Source organism: Equus przewalskii, chromosome 21 (genome assembly GCF_037783145.1).
Source record: "Equus przewalskii isolate Varuska chromosome 21, EquPr2, whole genome shotgun sequence".
NCBI classification, from domain to species: Eukaryota; Metazoa; Chordata; class Mammalia; order Perissodactyla; family Equidae; genus Equus; species Equus przewalskii.
Genome location: NC_091851.1, coordinates 17,306,806 through 17,321,418, shown reverse-complemented (window position 1 = coordinate 17,321,418; position 14,613 = coordinate 17,306,806). Strand labels below are relative to the sequence as shown.

General features: G+C 37.8%; 1 protein-coding gene across 9 annotated transcripts in view; it reads right to left on the bottom strand.

Moving 5' to 3' along the window:
• MCM8 (minichromosome maintenance 8 homologous recombination repair factor) overlaps positions 1-14,613 on the bottom strand; it is a 59,505-nt gene that overhangs the window by 22,761 nt on the left and 22,131 nt on the right. For all 9 annotated transcript variants that reach the window (XM_070587893.1, XM_070587890.1, XM_070587891.1 and 6 more), the window contains 6 exons: positions 14,289-14,429; positions 8,815-8,956; positions 4,225-4,420; positions 2,369-2,588; positions 1,860-2,069; positions 1,051-1,127 (listed from right to left, as the gene is read on the bottom strand). In XM_070587893.1, coding sequence (XP_070443994.1) covers positions 1,051-1,127; positions 1,860-2,069; positions 2,369-2,588; positions 4,225-4,420; positions 8,815-8,956; positions 14,289-14,429 — 986 coding nt within the window. The remainder of the gene's footprint in view (positions 1-1,050; positions 1,128-1,859; positions 2,070-2,368; positions 2,589-4,224; positions 4,421-8,814; positions 8,957-14,288; positions 14,430-14,613) is intronic.

The following is a 14,613-nucleotide window of genomic DNA, read 5'->3' as shown; positions in this document are numbered from 1 at the left end:
TTCTCGTTTCTAGGAATCATGGTCTACCAAATGACATACAACACAGAGGACAGAGATTAGCAATATTTGTCAAAATCCTATTTATCTACCCTTGGACTCAAAAGTACCATTTCTGAGAATTTCTCATACAGGGAAACACTTACCCACATATGAAGTATCTTACAGATTACTCATTGCAGCATTGTTTGTAACAGCAAAAGAATGGAAAATACTCATGTACGCAGCAATGGGGGACTGGTCAAATAAACTATGGTGTAGCTAAACAAAAGAATTTTATGTAGCTGTAAAAAAGGAGGAAGTCTCTATGTCCTAGTAAAGAAAGATTTCTGGATAGATTGTCAAATTAACAAAAAAGGTACAAAAGAACAGATTGGCAGTTCCCAGAGGTGGGCTGGGGGGGTGGGTGAAATGGGTGAATGTGCCCAAAAGTATAAACTTCCAATTATAAAATAAGTGCTGAGGATGTAATGTATAGGATGGTAACTATAAGTAATAACACCATACCGTATACTTGAAAGTTGCTAAGAGAGCGATCTTAAAACTTCTCATCACAAGGAAAAAAAATTCTAACTATGGGTGGTAATGGATGTTAACCAGACTTCTTGTGGTGATCATTTCAGTGTATACATATATTGAATCATTATGTTGTACACCTGAAACTAATAACGTTATATGTCAATTATATCTCAATTAAGAAAAAGGTACAGAACAGTGTAAGTCATATGATATTTACAAGAAAGTAATGGGTGTCTTGGTGGAAAGGAAGGGTGGATAGTAACTAGGAACAGAACAATCCTTCTAAAAGTATGTATTTTTTAATTGATTTTACAACCATGTGAATATATTATCCATTCAAAGAAAAATTTTTTTAATGTAAAGATTATTTACACAGGAATATTTTAAACCAAGAAAGTACAATTTGTTCAGAGAAAAAGAAGTGATCAAATGATTAAATAAAAATAATTTTACTTGGCCTAATTAAATATATAATTTGAGATGGAAAGATGACCAGTATTTCATTTAAAACAGCATTTTAAATTTTCATCTTACCTATGTTTCATAATTTCAACTATGTCCTCAGCATCTTCTTTGGTTGCTTCCTCTCTCAATTCCAACCTTGCTCGTGCCTTTGAAAGAAAACAACCATTTTCAGATAACAAAAAATAAACATATTCGACATTGTTTGAGCAGGTATAGTACGTCTAAGCTTATTTCATTTATTTATCTTACACAAAAAATGACTTTTTTGGGGGGCTGTAATATGAAAAATCATAATTAAAAAACAAATCTGAAAACTTGATTATGACAATAATCACTCATTTTAAATATGGGTTACAACCTATTTTTATCTACTAACATCTTTCTGAGTGTTCATTTTGGAAGATTTGATTATGAAATACACTTGGTTTTTCCTTGCTTTTACTTTCAGGAAATCATGCCTAACTAATTTAATTAGTTTGTTAAAACAACAAAGAGGCGTTAATCAGATTTCAGAAGCAAAAGGCCCAAAATCTGACCGAGCTAATTTTAACTGCCGGAGTTATCTGAACATTCCATAGCTGTGAACAGATGTTACTGCTGTCAGAAAAACACTGTCCCTATGGACCTGTCGTAGATCAAATCAAATACTCAAGCTATTTGACATAGTCCATGTTCCCACATACTCAACTTTGAATCCCCAAATCCATAGTTAACCTAACCACTCTTCATACTTTGGGAGTCTCCAAAGTGTCACTCAAGGTAAAAAAAATGTTGCATAGAAGAAAAACCAAATCAATTGTACAAAAAACTGAGAGAAACCATATTATCCCCTGCCCCTCTTTTTAAGCCAAAAAAGTATGAACTTAAAATAAATAAACCTCTGTTAGACGAATCAAAGATTCCAGCTGCCTAGTAGTGATTGGTGAGCTGTTAAACCACTGGCTCTGTTTCCGGAGCTCAAGGTAAAAATTCTGAAGAATTTGAGCCGCGTCTGTGGAGAGCCTGGGATAGACATACTGCCGAGCGTAACCAACGTACTTTCTCAACAGCTGGTGGGGAATCGGATCTATTGTTTCTCCAGGAACCACCTAGAGCATGATAAAAAGGCCCAAGATTACAAGGATAAGTTAGTTGCAAATGAAATCTTTCTGCTAAAATAACTTATTTAGATAAATACATTCTAAAAGACTCTCCAAATAAGCCAAACACTGTAGCTCTAGCTCTCGGTCTAGTTGACTTTGATGATTTCAACTGAAGTTTACATAAACTCTAGTTTTATAACATGAAAGGTTTTGGTATGAAAGTTTATTACTACTGTTCCACAACTAGCAACACTGACGCTCAAACAGAAGCAAACTGAACGATTAAGGAGAAGAAGCATTTATACCTTTAGTCTTTCTGATAATGGTTTATCAGAAACCACTTCAAGGACAGAAGTATTTGGATCTTGACTGTTCATACGAGCTACTGTGGCACTGCTAACAGTTCTCTGCTTTCCAGCTCTAATTGCAATCACGTGTTCAGAGAGCAAATGGTCATGATCCTCATTTGGGGTGTCTAACAGGATAAAGACCAAATCAAATCTGGATAGTAGGGCACTCCCCATTCTAAGAGGTGTGAAAGAAAGAAAAAACAGTGATTGGAATCAAAACAAACAAAAACCTAGAAAACTGTTTATTCATTGTTTACTATTCAAGTTCCATGTCGAACTTAAAAAGAAAATCAAGCTCTAGGCTAAGAAAACAAGCAATAGCTTTTGGATTCAATACACCCACTAACTCCAGAGAGACACTAAGCCACATGCCTTTCAACATGTGCACAGCCTTATACGTACCGACTTTTGGTATGTCAAGGACATGCCCTTTCTCACACCATCAAAACCACTGAATTCTTCTTGACATTCTATATCACTATGTAAGATTTAGGATCAGTAAATTTTTAAGCTAGAATGCTACATGATACATAAGAGGTTATCTAGTCAGGTAATTCTTTATCTTTTATATCTTTGGTCTCACCAAAACATTGAGTCCCTCAAAGCATCTATGCCCATTTAGAAGCAAAAAGACAAGTTTTTCTTAAAGGGGCATCCATATGTCTATTAGTCATTAAAATAAAAATGCTGTATTCTACTTAGTCATCTTCTCTGAGTCTACCAATCAGATCACTCCTCTATTTGAGACAAAAAAGCTGAAATTCCGACTAATTAAAGAATTTGACTGACGTTCCAGTGGTACCACCAAAAACCAAAATCCAAGTCCCCTGGATCCTTGTTCAACAGGATCTTTCTAATACAGCACTTCATCATTTCACTAAGAAAAACTAATAGACTGATTCTTTTGGTAGTGCTGGTAAAGAAATACCCACAACTTCAAAGTACAATTGTGTACTTTACTATGTACCATTTCTATATTAAAGGTAGACATTAGGAAATTAGGGTTTTTCCTCCACTGGAATTTTAGGTTCCAATTCTTCATACAAGGCATTCTTTTGTGTTTTTCTCACTTTTGCGTCACTTGAATCTATTTTCTCCTTCCCATACATTTTGTCCAACCTGTACAGAACTGTTAGAAATTAGTATATAGAAATTATACAGTATATAGAAATTATATAGAAATTAGAAGATAAAGCATACAAATAGAAACATTTTTTGGGGGGAATGGGGGATCATACCACATATATAAGTATGTAATGTGCTCTTTTCACTTAACAGAAAAGCACAGACATGTTCCCCTGTCAGTATACACAAAGCTGCTTTCATTCTCGTAACTGCTACTTTCCGCTGTAGGGTCTTACTCTATAGTTTAACTACTTCCCTATCGATGAGCATTTTAAGTTGTTTCCAGTCTTTGGCAGTGATAAACAATGCTGTAATACCCACCCTGTAAACACATCTTTGTGCACTTGTATGCCTATTTCTGTGAGTACGCTTCCTAAAAGTAGAATTGGCTGGAACAGAATGCACATTTAAAATAGTGATAAACACGCCAAATTGTCCTTCAAAATGCTAAATTGAGAACCCACTTCCCTACTCCTTTGCCAATAATGATTATTAATATTTAAAATGTTTGCCAATCTAGTAGATATCAATGGTACTTTGTTGTTTTAATTTGTAGTATTCAAACATATTTTCAGACATTTATTGGAAACTTGTAACTTCCGTGAACTATTCCTTATGTCCTCAGTTTTCTTACAGATTTATAGGGACTCGGTCTACTAAAGGGATGAATACCTGCAGAGCCTTACTTTAAATTCTCGGAGACTGTCTTGGCTTTGTTGTAGTGTCCTCCAACAGGATTCGCAGCAGCAACGATGGAAGTCCTTGCAGGGAGGCTACAGACCACGCCAGCCTTAGCAAGGCTAATACTTTGCTGCTCCATGGCCTCTAACAAGGCTTGATGTTGATTCCCCATCTTATCAAACTCGTCTATTCCACAGATACCTACAATCACAGTAAAATCACACACACAGACAATGTTCCTTTGGTCAAGTTTCAAACCCTACAAGACGGAAGTTACCCTACAATAAAAAATTATTTCCGGCACTAGGATCAAAACAAAGGGACAATCCACCAATTGGGAGAAAATATTTGCAAATCACATATCTGATAAGGGGTTAATCTCCACAATATATAAGGAACTCACACAAATGAACAATAAAAAAGCAAACAATCCAATCAAAAAGTGGGCAGAGGAGATGAACAAACATTTTTTTAAAGAAGATATACAGATGGCCAATAAACACATGAAAAGATGTTCAACATTGCTAATCATCAGGGAAAGGGAAATCAAAATGACACTAAGATACCACCTTATAGCTGTTAAAATGGCTATAATCACTAAGACTAAAAATAACAAACGTTGGAGAGGGTGTGGAGAGAAGGGAACCCTCACACACTGCTGGTAGGAATGCAGACTGGTATAACCACTATGGAAAACAGTGTGGGGATTCCTCAAAAAACTAAAAATAGACCTACCATATGACCCAGCTATCCCACTACTGGGTACCTACCCAAACAACTTGAAATCAACAATCCAAAGTTACATGTGCACCCCTCTGTTCATTGCAGCACTATTCACAATAGCCAAGACATGGAAGCAATCCAAGTGCCCATCGACTGATGATTGGATAAAGAAGATATGGTGTATATATATATACAATGGAATACTACTCAGCCAGAAAAAAGATAAATTCATTCCATTTGCAATAACATGGAAGGACCCAGAGGGAATTATGCTAAGTGAAATAAGCCAGTCTGAGAAAGATAAACACCAGATGATTTCACTCATATGTGGAATATAAACAAGTACTGGGACAAAGAAAACAGTTCAGTGGTTACTAGGGGAAAGGGGGTTGGGGGCACTAGGGGTGAAGGGGAGCACTTATGTGGTGACAGTCAAGAAATAATGTACAACTGAAATCTCATATTGAAGTACACTAGCATGAACTCAATAAAAAATTAAAAAATTAAAAAATTAAAAATTCTTTCCTGGGGCCAGTCCTGTGACTGAGTGGTTAAGTTCGTGTGCTCCACCTCAGCAGCCCAGGGTTTATCAGGTTCAGATCCTGGGTGCAGACCTAGCACCACTCATCAAGCCATGCTGAGGCGGCATCCCACAACCAGAAGGACCCACAACTAAACATATATACAACTATGTACCGAGGGGCTTTGGAGAGAAGAAGGAAAAATAAAATCTTAAAAAAAAATTATTTCCATTTGTTTCCAGCAGTTAAAACTACAAAATGTCACACAGTAGAGAATTTCTGCTTGTTTTGCAGAAAATAAAACACTTGTCTTGTTTAACTAACTTTTATGTATTTACTCATTCAGCATTTTCTGTAGGCAAGGCACTATGGTTGTGGGGGTTACAGAAATGAAGAAGGTATGTCAGTGACCCTCAAAAAGCTTAAAGACTTAAATTCAAATAGGTGAGATAAGATATATACACATTCAAGATAGTATATTTCAACAAGCATAATATGCCTAATTATACAAGATGAGTTTTCTGGGGGTAGGAGGACGTTAAAAGCTAGGAAAACTTCACATAAAAGGTGCTATTTGAGCTGGGCTTTTTGGGAAAAGTAGGGCAGCATGATTTGGGAAGACAAGCATGGGCTCGAAAGTTAGAAGACTCAAGTACAGTTCTCAGCAATACCAGGTATCGACTGCACAACTGTCGGGAAACCACTTAACCTCTTTAAACATAATATGAAGACCCACCACTGACAAAGGCATTTTATGTGCCAGGTACATTATGTCTAATCCACAGGTTACTAGAGACCCTTGACATTACCTTGCAATAGTTTTGCTCCCCTCTTCCTCATATCATAAGAAATTAGGTGGTCATCTCCAGAGGGCTTTGCTGTGTTTAAACCCTCTATATCTACTTTACGACAAAGTAAGCCACACCAGCTCAAGGTCAGTCCATGCCTCTCTGAAATTGACAGTATTACTGGAAATTCTCAAGATTACTAGTACAGTTTCTCAGAGGAGGGGATAGGCTAGGAACACAGTCAAGCTACTTCTTTCTTCTACTGTCACTTTTCAAAGTTTAAAGCAGGAGTTGGTACACTTTTTCTGTAAAGGGGCAGATGAAAATACTGTACATTTTGTGGGTCACATATAGTCTGTCACATGTTCTTGGTTTTTTTGGCTGTTCTTTACAATCCTTTAAAAATATAAGAGCCATTTTGGCTTGTGGACTGTGCTAAAATACGTTGAAGGCTGGGTTGACCTGTGGACTAAAGTTGCAGACCCCTGGTTTTAAAGCATAAAGTTTAAACATCTTGTCATTTTCTGAAAAACAATTTTTTGGTCATTTCATCAGATATTAAAGAAAAGAAATATTATAAAACAGCTATAGTTCTCCTTTTATCCCTATAAATCTTCAGTAAAGATTTCAGCAGGACCCTGTTATTTGTTTCTAGAATTCGGTCTCTGCCAACTAATAATCTTTCATATTTTAACAGTGCTCCTTTCACCATCCTAGTGCTTGGCTTACCTACCTATTTTTGAAAGAGATGGGAGTGGGCTCCTAACATTCTCCATCTTAAATCCCATTAGTTATCTCTATAGCTAAACCCCATGTCCCCCTCAACTTCTAATTAATGGAAAACCTGATAGTTTAACAATGAGTATCCTCCTCTTATCATTTCTTCACCCAGTAACTTAGCAAAAGTACTGTCATTTCTAATGAGCTATATGATAACCAGATAAATGTCTGTTGAATTTATTCATTCAGCAAATATGTACTGAATACCTTTTATGTATATCAGCACTATGTTGTAGGCATGCCGCATATAGCACAGAAAAGACATGTTAAGATTGAGAAAGTTGTGGAGACACTGCATAGGCAATAAGAAGTATGTGTCTGGAGCTAAAGAGAGAAGAAATATAAATTTGGAGATTTTCAGCATATAGGTAGGTAAAGCCATGAGACTAGATAAAATCACTATGCAGGTGAGCCAGCCCTGATGGCCTAGCAGTTAAAGTTCGGTGCGCTCCACTTCAGCAGCCTGGGTTCCATTCGCAGGTACGCGGAAGCACACCGCTCATCTGTCAGCAGCCATGCTGTGGCAGCGGTTCATACAGAAGTAGTAGAAGGACTTTCAACTAGAATATACAACTATGTACTAGGGCTTTGAGGAGGAAAAAAAAAAGAGGAGGATTGGTGACAGATGTTAGCTCAGGGTTAAAAAATTTTTTTAAAAAGCTGGAAAGGCTATATATAATTTAAAAAAAAAAGAAGAAGAAGAGGGTTTTTGAAAAAAAAAAAAACCACCATGAAGGTGAGTACAGACCGAGAAGAGAAAAGGTGGGAAGACTAAGCACCCTGAGGTGCCAAGCAGTGAAGAAATGAAGAAGTGGAGAGATGAAAAACAAGCAAAGACTGAGAAGGAATATTGAATGAGTAAGGAGAAAACCAGAAGACTGCAGTGTACTGGAAACCAAGGAGATAAAGTATTTCATGGAGGGGGCAGTGATCAGCTGTGTCAGACGTGGCTGACAGGTACTGGATTTAGAAATGCGGAGGTCCCTGCCAAACTGGAAGGAATGAATGACCTTAATTGGCCTGGAATCTGGACACTGCCTGACACATGTGTAAGAACATGTTTTTTCAATAGAGTTACAGCATCACAAAGAGAAACTTAGGTAGCAAAGCCCAACTGGAGATCTCTTCTTACTGAGCCCTCCAATTGGATTTCTTATAAACAATCAGTCAAATCCTAAAAACACCCCAATGAGATAAGTTAAAATATAGCAAAACTTCTAATTCTAAAGTAACAGCTCTACACTCTGATGGCAAGTCCTCTGAGAGCAAAGGATAACATTTACCTTCTTTTCAGTTCCAAGGCATCTAGAACTCTTCTGAACTAAGTATCAGTAATGTATGTAACAAGTATTCACTGTGCACCTATGCACTAGGTAATAGGAATATGGCAGTCAACAAGATAACCAAATCCCACCCCACACGGAACTTACTATAAGGCTTTAAAACAATGATCACAAATGTGATGGGTGGTATGAAACGGGAAGTGTAGGGAGCTATATAACTATCTGACCTGATTATTTAATTTTTACATATAATTGCATCTGCTGCAAGATTCAGAAAATGAATGACATTAAGTACCAGTTTCAATTCTGCAGTACAAATAAAAAGGACAGTACTGTATTTCTAGTGATTTTTTTCTGGCACTTATTCTCAACTCACTGTTTTGGGACAGTGCTGTCCAAATGCCTTTTGAACAGAATGTAAAAAAATCATTTAGAAAGGAAAAGTCTTAAAAAAGAAAACATAAGCCCCAGAATTACCACTATTCCCTTTGGTCTCTTACCTTGGTCACCAAGTACCAGGGCACCAGCTTCCAAAGCAAAATCTCCAGAGGAGCTATCTTTTGAAAGAGTTACAGTCAGACCAGAGGTGGTCGTGGTATTACCACAAACATACACGCCACGTGGAGCAATGTTGCATACTGCCTAAGGAAGCAAAAAGTTTAAGACAATCAGCCAAAGTTAAAGGGAAATAATAGCTACTAGTAATTGCTCACAAATGGTACCTATATGTCAGGTATTGCCCTAAGTGCTTTACTGTATAATCTTCACCACCACGGTAAGAGGAAGGTATCAATACATCCCTGTTTACTGATGTAGAAGCCAGTGCCAGGAGAGAGTGAGTGACTCACAGCCATGAAGGTGCGAAGTCTGGATTCAATCAAGCCCAGGCAGCCTGACGCTGATGTCTGTGGTCATGTGAATACACTAGACAATTCCATTTTATGCTTCATGTTCAAGTTCAAATAGTAAAAACGTCAGTAGTCATTTTAATTTCAAAGGCTCCAGTGCTTTTTTAAACTTCAGGTAATAAAATGGCTCAATGATGCTCACCTTCTGGGTAAATAAGCTACAGCAGGTCAAGGTAGTTAAGTAGCACAACAGTTAAAAGCATGGACCTCTGGAGTCAGGCAGACCTGTTTTACTCCTGGCTCACCATGTACTGGCGGTGCTGTTCTCAGATCTCTCTGAGCCTCGGCTTCAGATGTTTTCTCACATATTGCTCTTAGGAATAAATGAGATGCATCTGAGGCACTTAACCTGGTACCTGGCACATACTAAGTGTCCAATGTGAGGCCGCTGTACATGGCTGCACACTGCCCAACTCCAGGAGACAGCACTCACATGTGATCTACAGTGAGCTCTGGACTTGTGCAGTGCATGACCCAAGTGACCCTCTGGCACTGGCTTATCAACAGGAGTGATCATTATTTTTGTTACTGGTAATTCCTTATTTGTTAGTCTGAGAGCACAATGGTTTACCAAATGGTCAGAGGAAAATGGGATTATAAAGTAAATGACTCAATTGTCAGTGTTAGCTAATTTTCAAAAACCCTGGCTTAGTGGGGCTAGCAGACTCACATGCCATACCCTCCATTATTTACAACATTTTATTTCCACTAATATTACAGCTTCTATTTTTAAATTGAGCCAGGGGTTTTAAAGGCATTATTCCAGGTATGAAAAATTTCCAATGTCATTTCTTGGTATTAAAACTTTTTCAGTATCATTGAATGTATTTTGGAACCATTATCTGCCAAGATGCATTTCTTAAATAAAAAAGGAGTAAGAGAGCAAAATGAAGTTTTATATACTGTAAGGATAATGTATAAATTAAATTATAAGATTTTATTTTACAGATAATCAGACACTTTGGAGTTAAACCATGCATCCACCTATCATACACTACAGTCATGTGCTGCGTAACAACATTTTGGTCAATGAGGGACCACATATACGAAGGTGGTCCCATAAGATTAGTACCATAGAGCCTAGGAGTGTAGCAGGCTATACCATCTAGGTTTCTGTAAATGCACTCTATGAAGTTTGCATAACGAAAAACTCACCTAATGACACGTTTCTCACAATGTATCCCCATTGTTAAGCGACATAACTGTATTTTTTAAAAATAATACTATTCTTTTTCTTTTCTTTTCGTTTTTTTTGGTGAGGAAGATTGGCCCTGAGCTAACATCTCTTGCCAATCTTCCTCTTTTTGCTTGAGGAAGATTGTCCCTGAGCTAACATCTGTGCCAATCTTCCTCTATTTTTTTGTATGTGGGATGTTGCCACAGCATGGCTTGATGAGTGGTGTGTAGGTCCGTGTCCAGTATCCAAACCCATGAACTCCAGGCCACCGAAGGAGATGCATGAACTTAACCACTATGCCACCAGGCTGGCCCCTGATTTATCTTTCTTAACAGAAAATATGGAACAGCTAGCTAGCACATCTATGTTTGTGTTGTTTTTTTAAATGGCCATTTATAGTCTACCATTTTCTTGCATTTTCCCTCTCAGATGCTCCCTTAATCATTATGCTTCTCTCTTCATCATCACAGCAACTACTATTTTTTGTGTGTTTGGTTCATTCCATACATTATGCTAAGCATTTACACAGGTCACCTCATAAAAATTTTAACAACCCTGAAAGGCATAGTAATATTTCTACATACAATTTTCAGGTAACAAAACTGAGGCTTGGGGAGGTTAAGCATCTTGCCTAAGGGTACTCAGCTTGAACGTTTTTAGTTGGATGAAACTCCAGGTCTGAGCTATTCTAAACCCCCAAGCTCTTAACCTTTGCTTCTCAAATCCCTGGTGACTCACTAACATATTCTTGATTATCTTGTGATTTCTCATCAAAAACCTTTATTTCTGAAATTTCATTTCAAAAATAATTTAAAAATTAATATAACCATACTTTGGTTCACAGGGAAGACCACTATATAATACTTCCACCTGATTTGAATGCCCATGTTTTTGTTTGCGTTTATAACTGAGTTGGAGCCAAACTAGAAAACTTAAATTCCCCTGGGCCACAGTAAAGAATAGAAACAAACAAATGATGCATACATGCCAGGGAAAGGTCAAACATTGTGACTGCTTGATTCTGGAACAAAGGTTTTAAAAAAATTATAATAGGGGCTGGCCCAGTGGTGTAGTGGTTAAGTTTGCCTGCTTTGCTTTGGTGGCCCAGGGTTCGTGGGTTTGATCCTGGATGAGAACCTATGCACCACTCATCAAGCCATGCTGTGGCAGCATCCCACACACAAAACAGAGGAAGACTGGCACAGATGTTAGTTCAGGAACAATTTTCCTCAAGCAAAAAGAGGAAGATTGGCAAGAGATGTTAGCTCAGGGCCAATCTTCCTCACTTAAAAAAAAAAACTATAATAGAGAAAACTAGTGGGAAAATTGAATCATCACTTAGCAATACAGGTATCCCAAACTAAAATAAATCTGTGCTCTATTAATGATGATGATTTAGGCTCAGCAAAATAATATTCTTTGTTACATTAAAATTAATGTTATTCATTTTAAACATTTTAATTTCTATGTTTTCAGTTTAATACTTAAAAAGAGCTATCAGCATGAGGTTACATCAAGTTTTCTACTTGCACATAGCTCATAAGGATAACTTTATAATAAAAAACAATTTATCACATTGGCTATACACAACAATTCTTACAAGGTGTTCCTATATTATTCTACATTGAGAAACAGTACTATATAATCTGTATGGCTGGTATATAATGGGAACTTGATATGTTAGTTGAATCAGAATTTTACTTATCTATCTAGGTTTTCCACATTTATTCATTCAATTGATTCGCCAAACTATCTCAGAGTGACTTTGTTCTTCACAATAAATGCACTGAACTCACTGAGGAGTTTTAATGGTTCTTAGAGTTTCTTTTCACTAGGAACCCCTTAAAGGAGCTTATGACATCTATGGAGCCTCTCCCCAGAAAAAAAGATATATAAAAATATTATGTACAATATAAAAAATTACATACATTAAAAAAAAGAGAGAGAACAGGTTCTGAAGTTAGCAACAATCTGTGTGATCTAAGGCGACCTCTGGGAAAGCCTCCATTTCCTCATCTGTAAAACATGAATGCCACCTACCTCATGTTACGCAGATTGAGTGAAATCATGAAATTATGGTGCTCGCAATTTAGTAGATGCCAAATTAAGTGGCAGCTATAATTTTTATTATCAGGCCAATACTGAGCTCCTATTTTACTTCTAATTACTGTTGTTTGAGGTTTTCATGTGCTGATTGGTTTGTTGCAGCCACTTTCTAGTTTCCAAGGCTCTTATATTCTTCCCACTGGTAACCTCATTTATTTGGCTCTTCCTTTTTAGGGTACCTATTTTTAGAGATGATAGTGACCCACGAAAGCAACATCTTTGATATTCAGTTCAGAATAAGCAGCTTTAATATTGTTGTGATCAATTCCAAAGGTGATGAGTAATAAAGAGAGAGAAACTCAATAGTCATGTACCACATAATGACATTTCAGTCAACAACGGACCATGTATATGATGTTGGTCCTCTAAGAGTAGTACATAGAGCCTAGGTGTGTGGTAGGCTATGCTACCTAGGCTGTGGAAGGGCAGTCTATGATGTTGGCCCAATGACGAAGCCACCTAGTGACGCCTTTCTCAGAACATATCCGTGTCCTTCAGCAACCCGTGACTGCAATGCAAAAGTCACAGACACACAATGCTACAAAGGACAGAAAAGAACTCTGTAACAATTCAGATCCCCACATGCACCCTTTGCATGCATATCCTGGCTATTTTTTATTTTTCATCATTTTTATCATCAACTTTGTTTCGCCTACAACTGAGTACTCTGTGCCTTAGTTGTCAGGCTTGTAGCAAGGGCACAGAACAGAATTTTTTTTCTAAAAAGTATGTCCAGTTAGGAACAAAATATGGAAACATGGATTAAATGTCAGATTAGGAATTAAAATGACTGGCTTAATACTCAATCACAGGAAATAAAGAATCACTCTGTCACGAAGGACAGTGGGTTTACAGTACGACTAGATCAAAGCAGTTCTCAATCCTGACTGCACATCAGAATCACCTATGGAGGTTTCTACACACAGACACTAGGACCCTAACCCAGAGACTCTTAATTCAATTGGCCTGGGGTAGGCCACAGTATTTTCAAAGAACTCCAAAGGTGACTCTGACACGCAGCCAGGGTTCCCAGCACTTGGACAAAGATTCAGTGGCCACAGGACTAAAATTTACCAAAGAGCCAGGAAGCCCCTGGTCTGGTCACATTTTTCTACATCGGGCAAGGGGGTATGGAGGGAGAACATGGGCATTCTTAGAAAGGACATTATGTCTTGCTTTCCAGTGTCATTCCAAGGAAACCATAAGCATTTGAACAAGCAGCAACTTCTAGGGCCATCATAAGCCCTGGAGGGAAGAATCACCAGGCTCCGACTGGCAGAGGCAGAAACTTCTTGGGGACCAACAATGGACTGGTCACAGAAGTTGCCTTGCTTTGGACTCGGATGCAGTAGAGATGTATATGGACCAATCTCTTACCCTTATCAGACTGTTCTTAAAGCCCAGTACAGTATGCATGCAGTTGTGTGAAGAGAGAATAGAGGACCCTGCTTTACTTTCTTGAACTGCTCTGTTCATAGGTAAGGTCACAACAACAAAGACTAGCCAAGCAATGCTGGATACAAAAGAAGGGGTTAGAGAAATGGCTAATGTTTCATAATGGTTGATGTCTCCACACATCAGCATGCCCGTGCAGCCTGTGTGACAGACGACTGGCTCAATTTGAAAGGTTGGTCAGATACAAGTTACATACTACTCACACAAACCCCAATTCACTTATCCCGCCAGACAAACTATATCCTCTGGAGCATAATCACTATGTGCTTTGAGAAAATTCACGCATTTTATAAGCAAAAGCTCAAATACTAAATGATTGACCTCCTACCTGTAGCATCTGACTCTTTCCCAAGCCTGGGTCTCCCACAACGAGGACATGTGGGTCTCCTCGAATTGGAATTCTGTTTTTGTCATCTGCATATTTCTGGCTTCCGCCAAAGAGCGCTAATGCCAAACCTGCTTTAACAAGCTCAAGTGTGAAAGAAGAAGAAAAGAAAAACCGGAAGTGAGAAAGACATAAAGATGACTAGCAAGAGGGCTGCTCCTGCTCCTCCTTCTATGTTTACAACATTTATTTGTTTCAAGGTTTTTTTTCAAAGTGTGATTGAACTTTACTCCTTTTCTAAGGAAAGTAAGTCTAATAACATAAACTT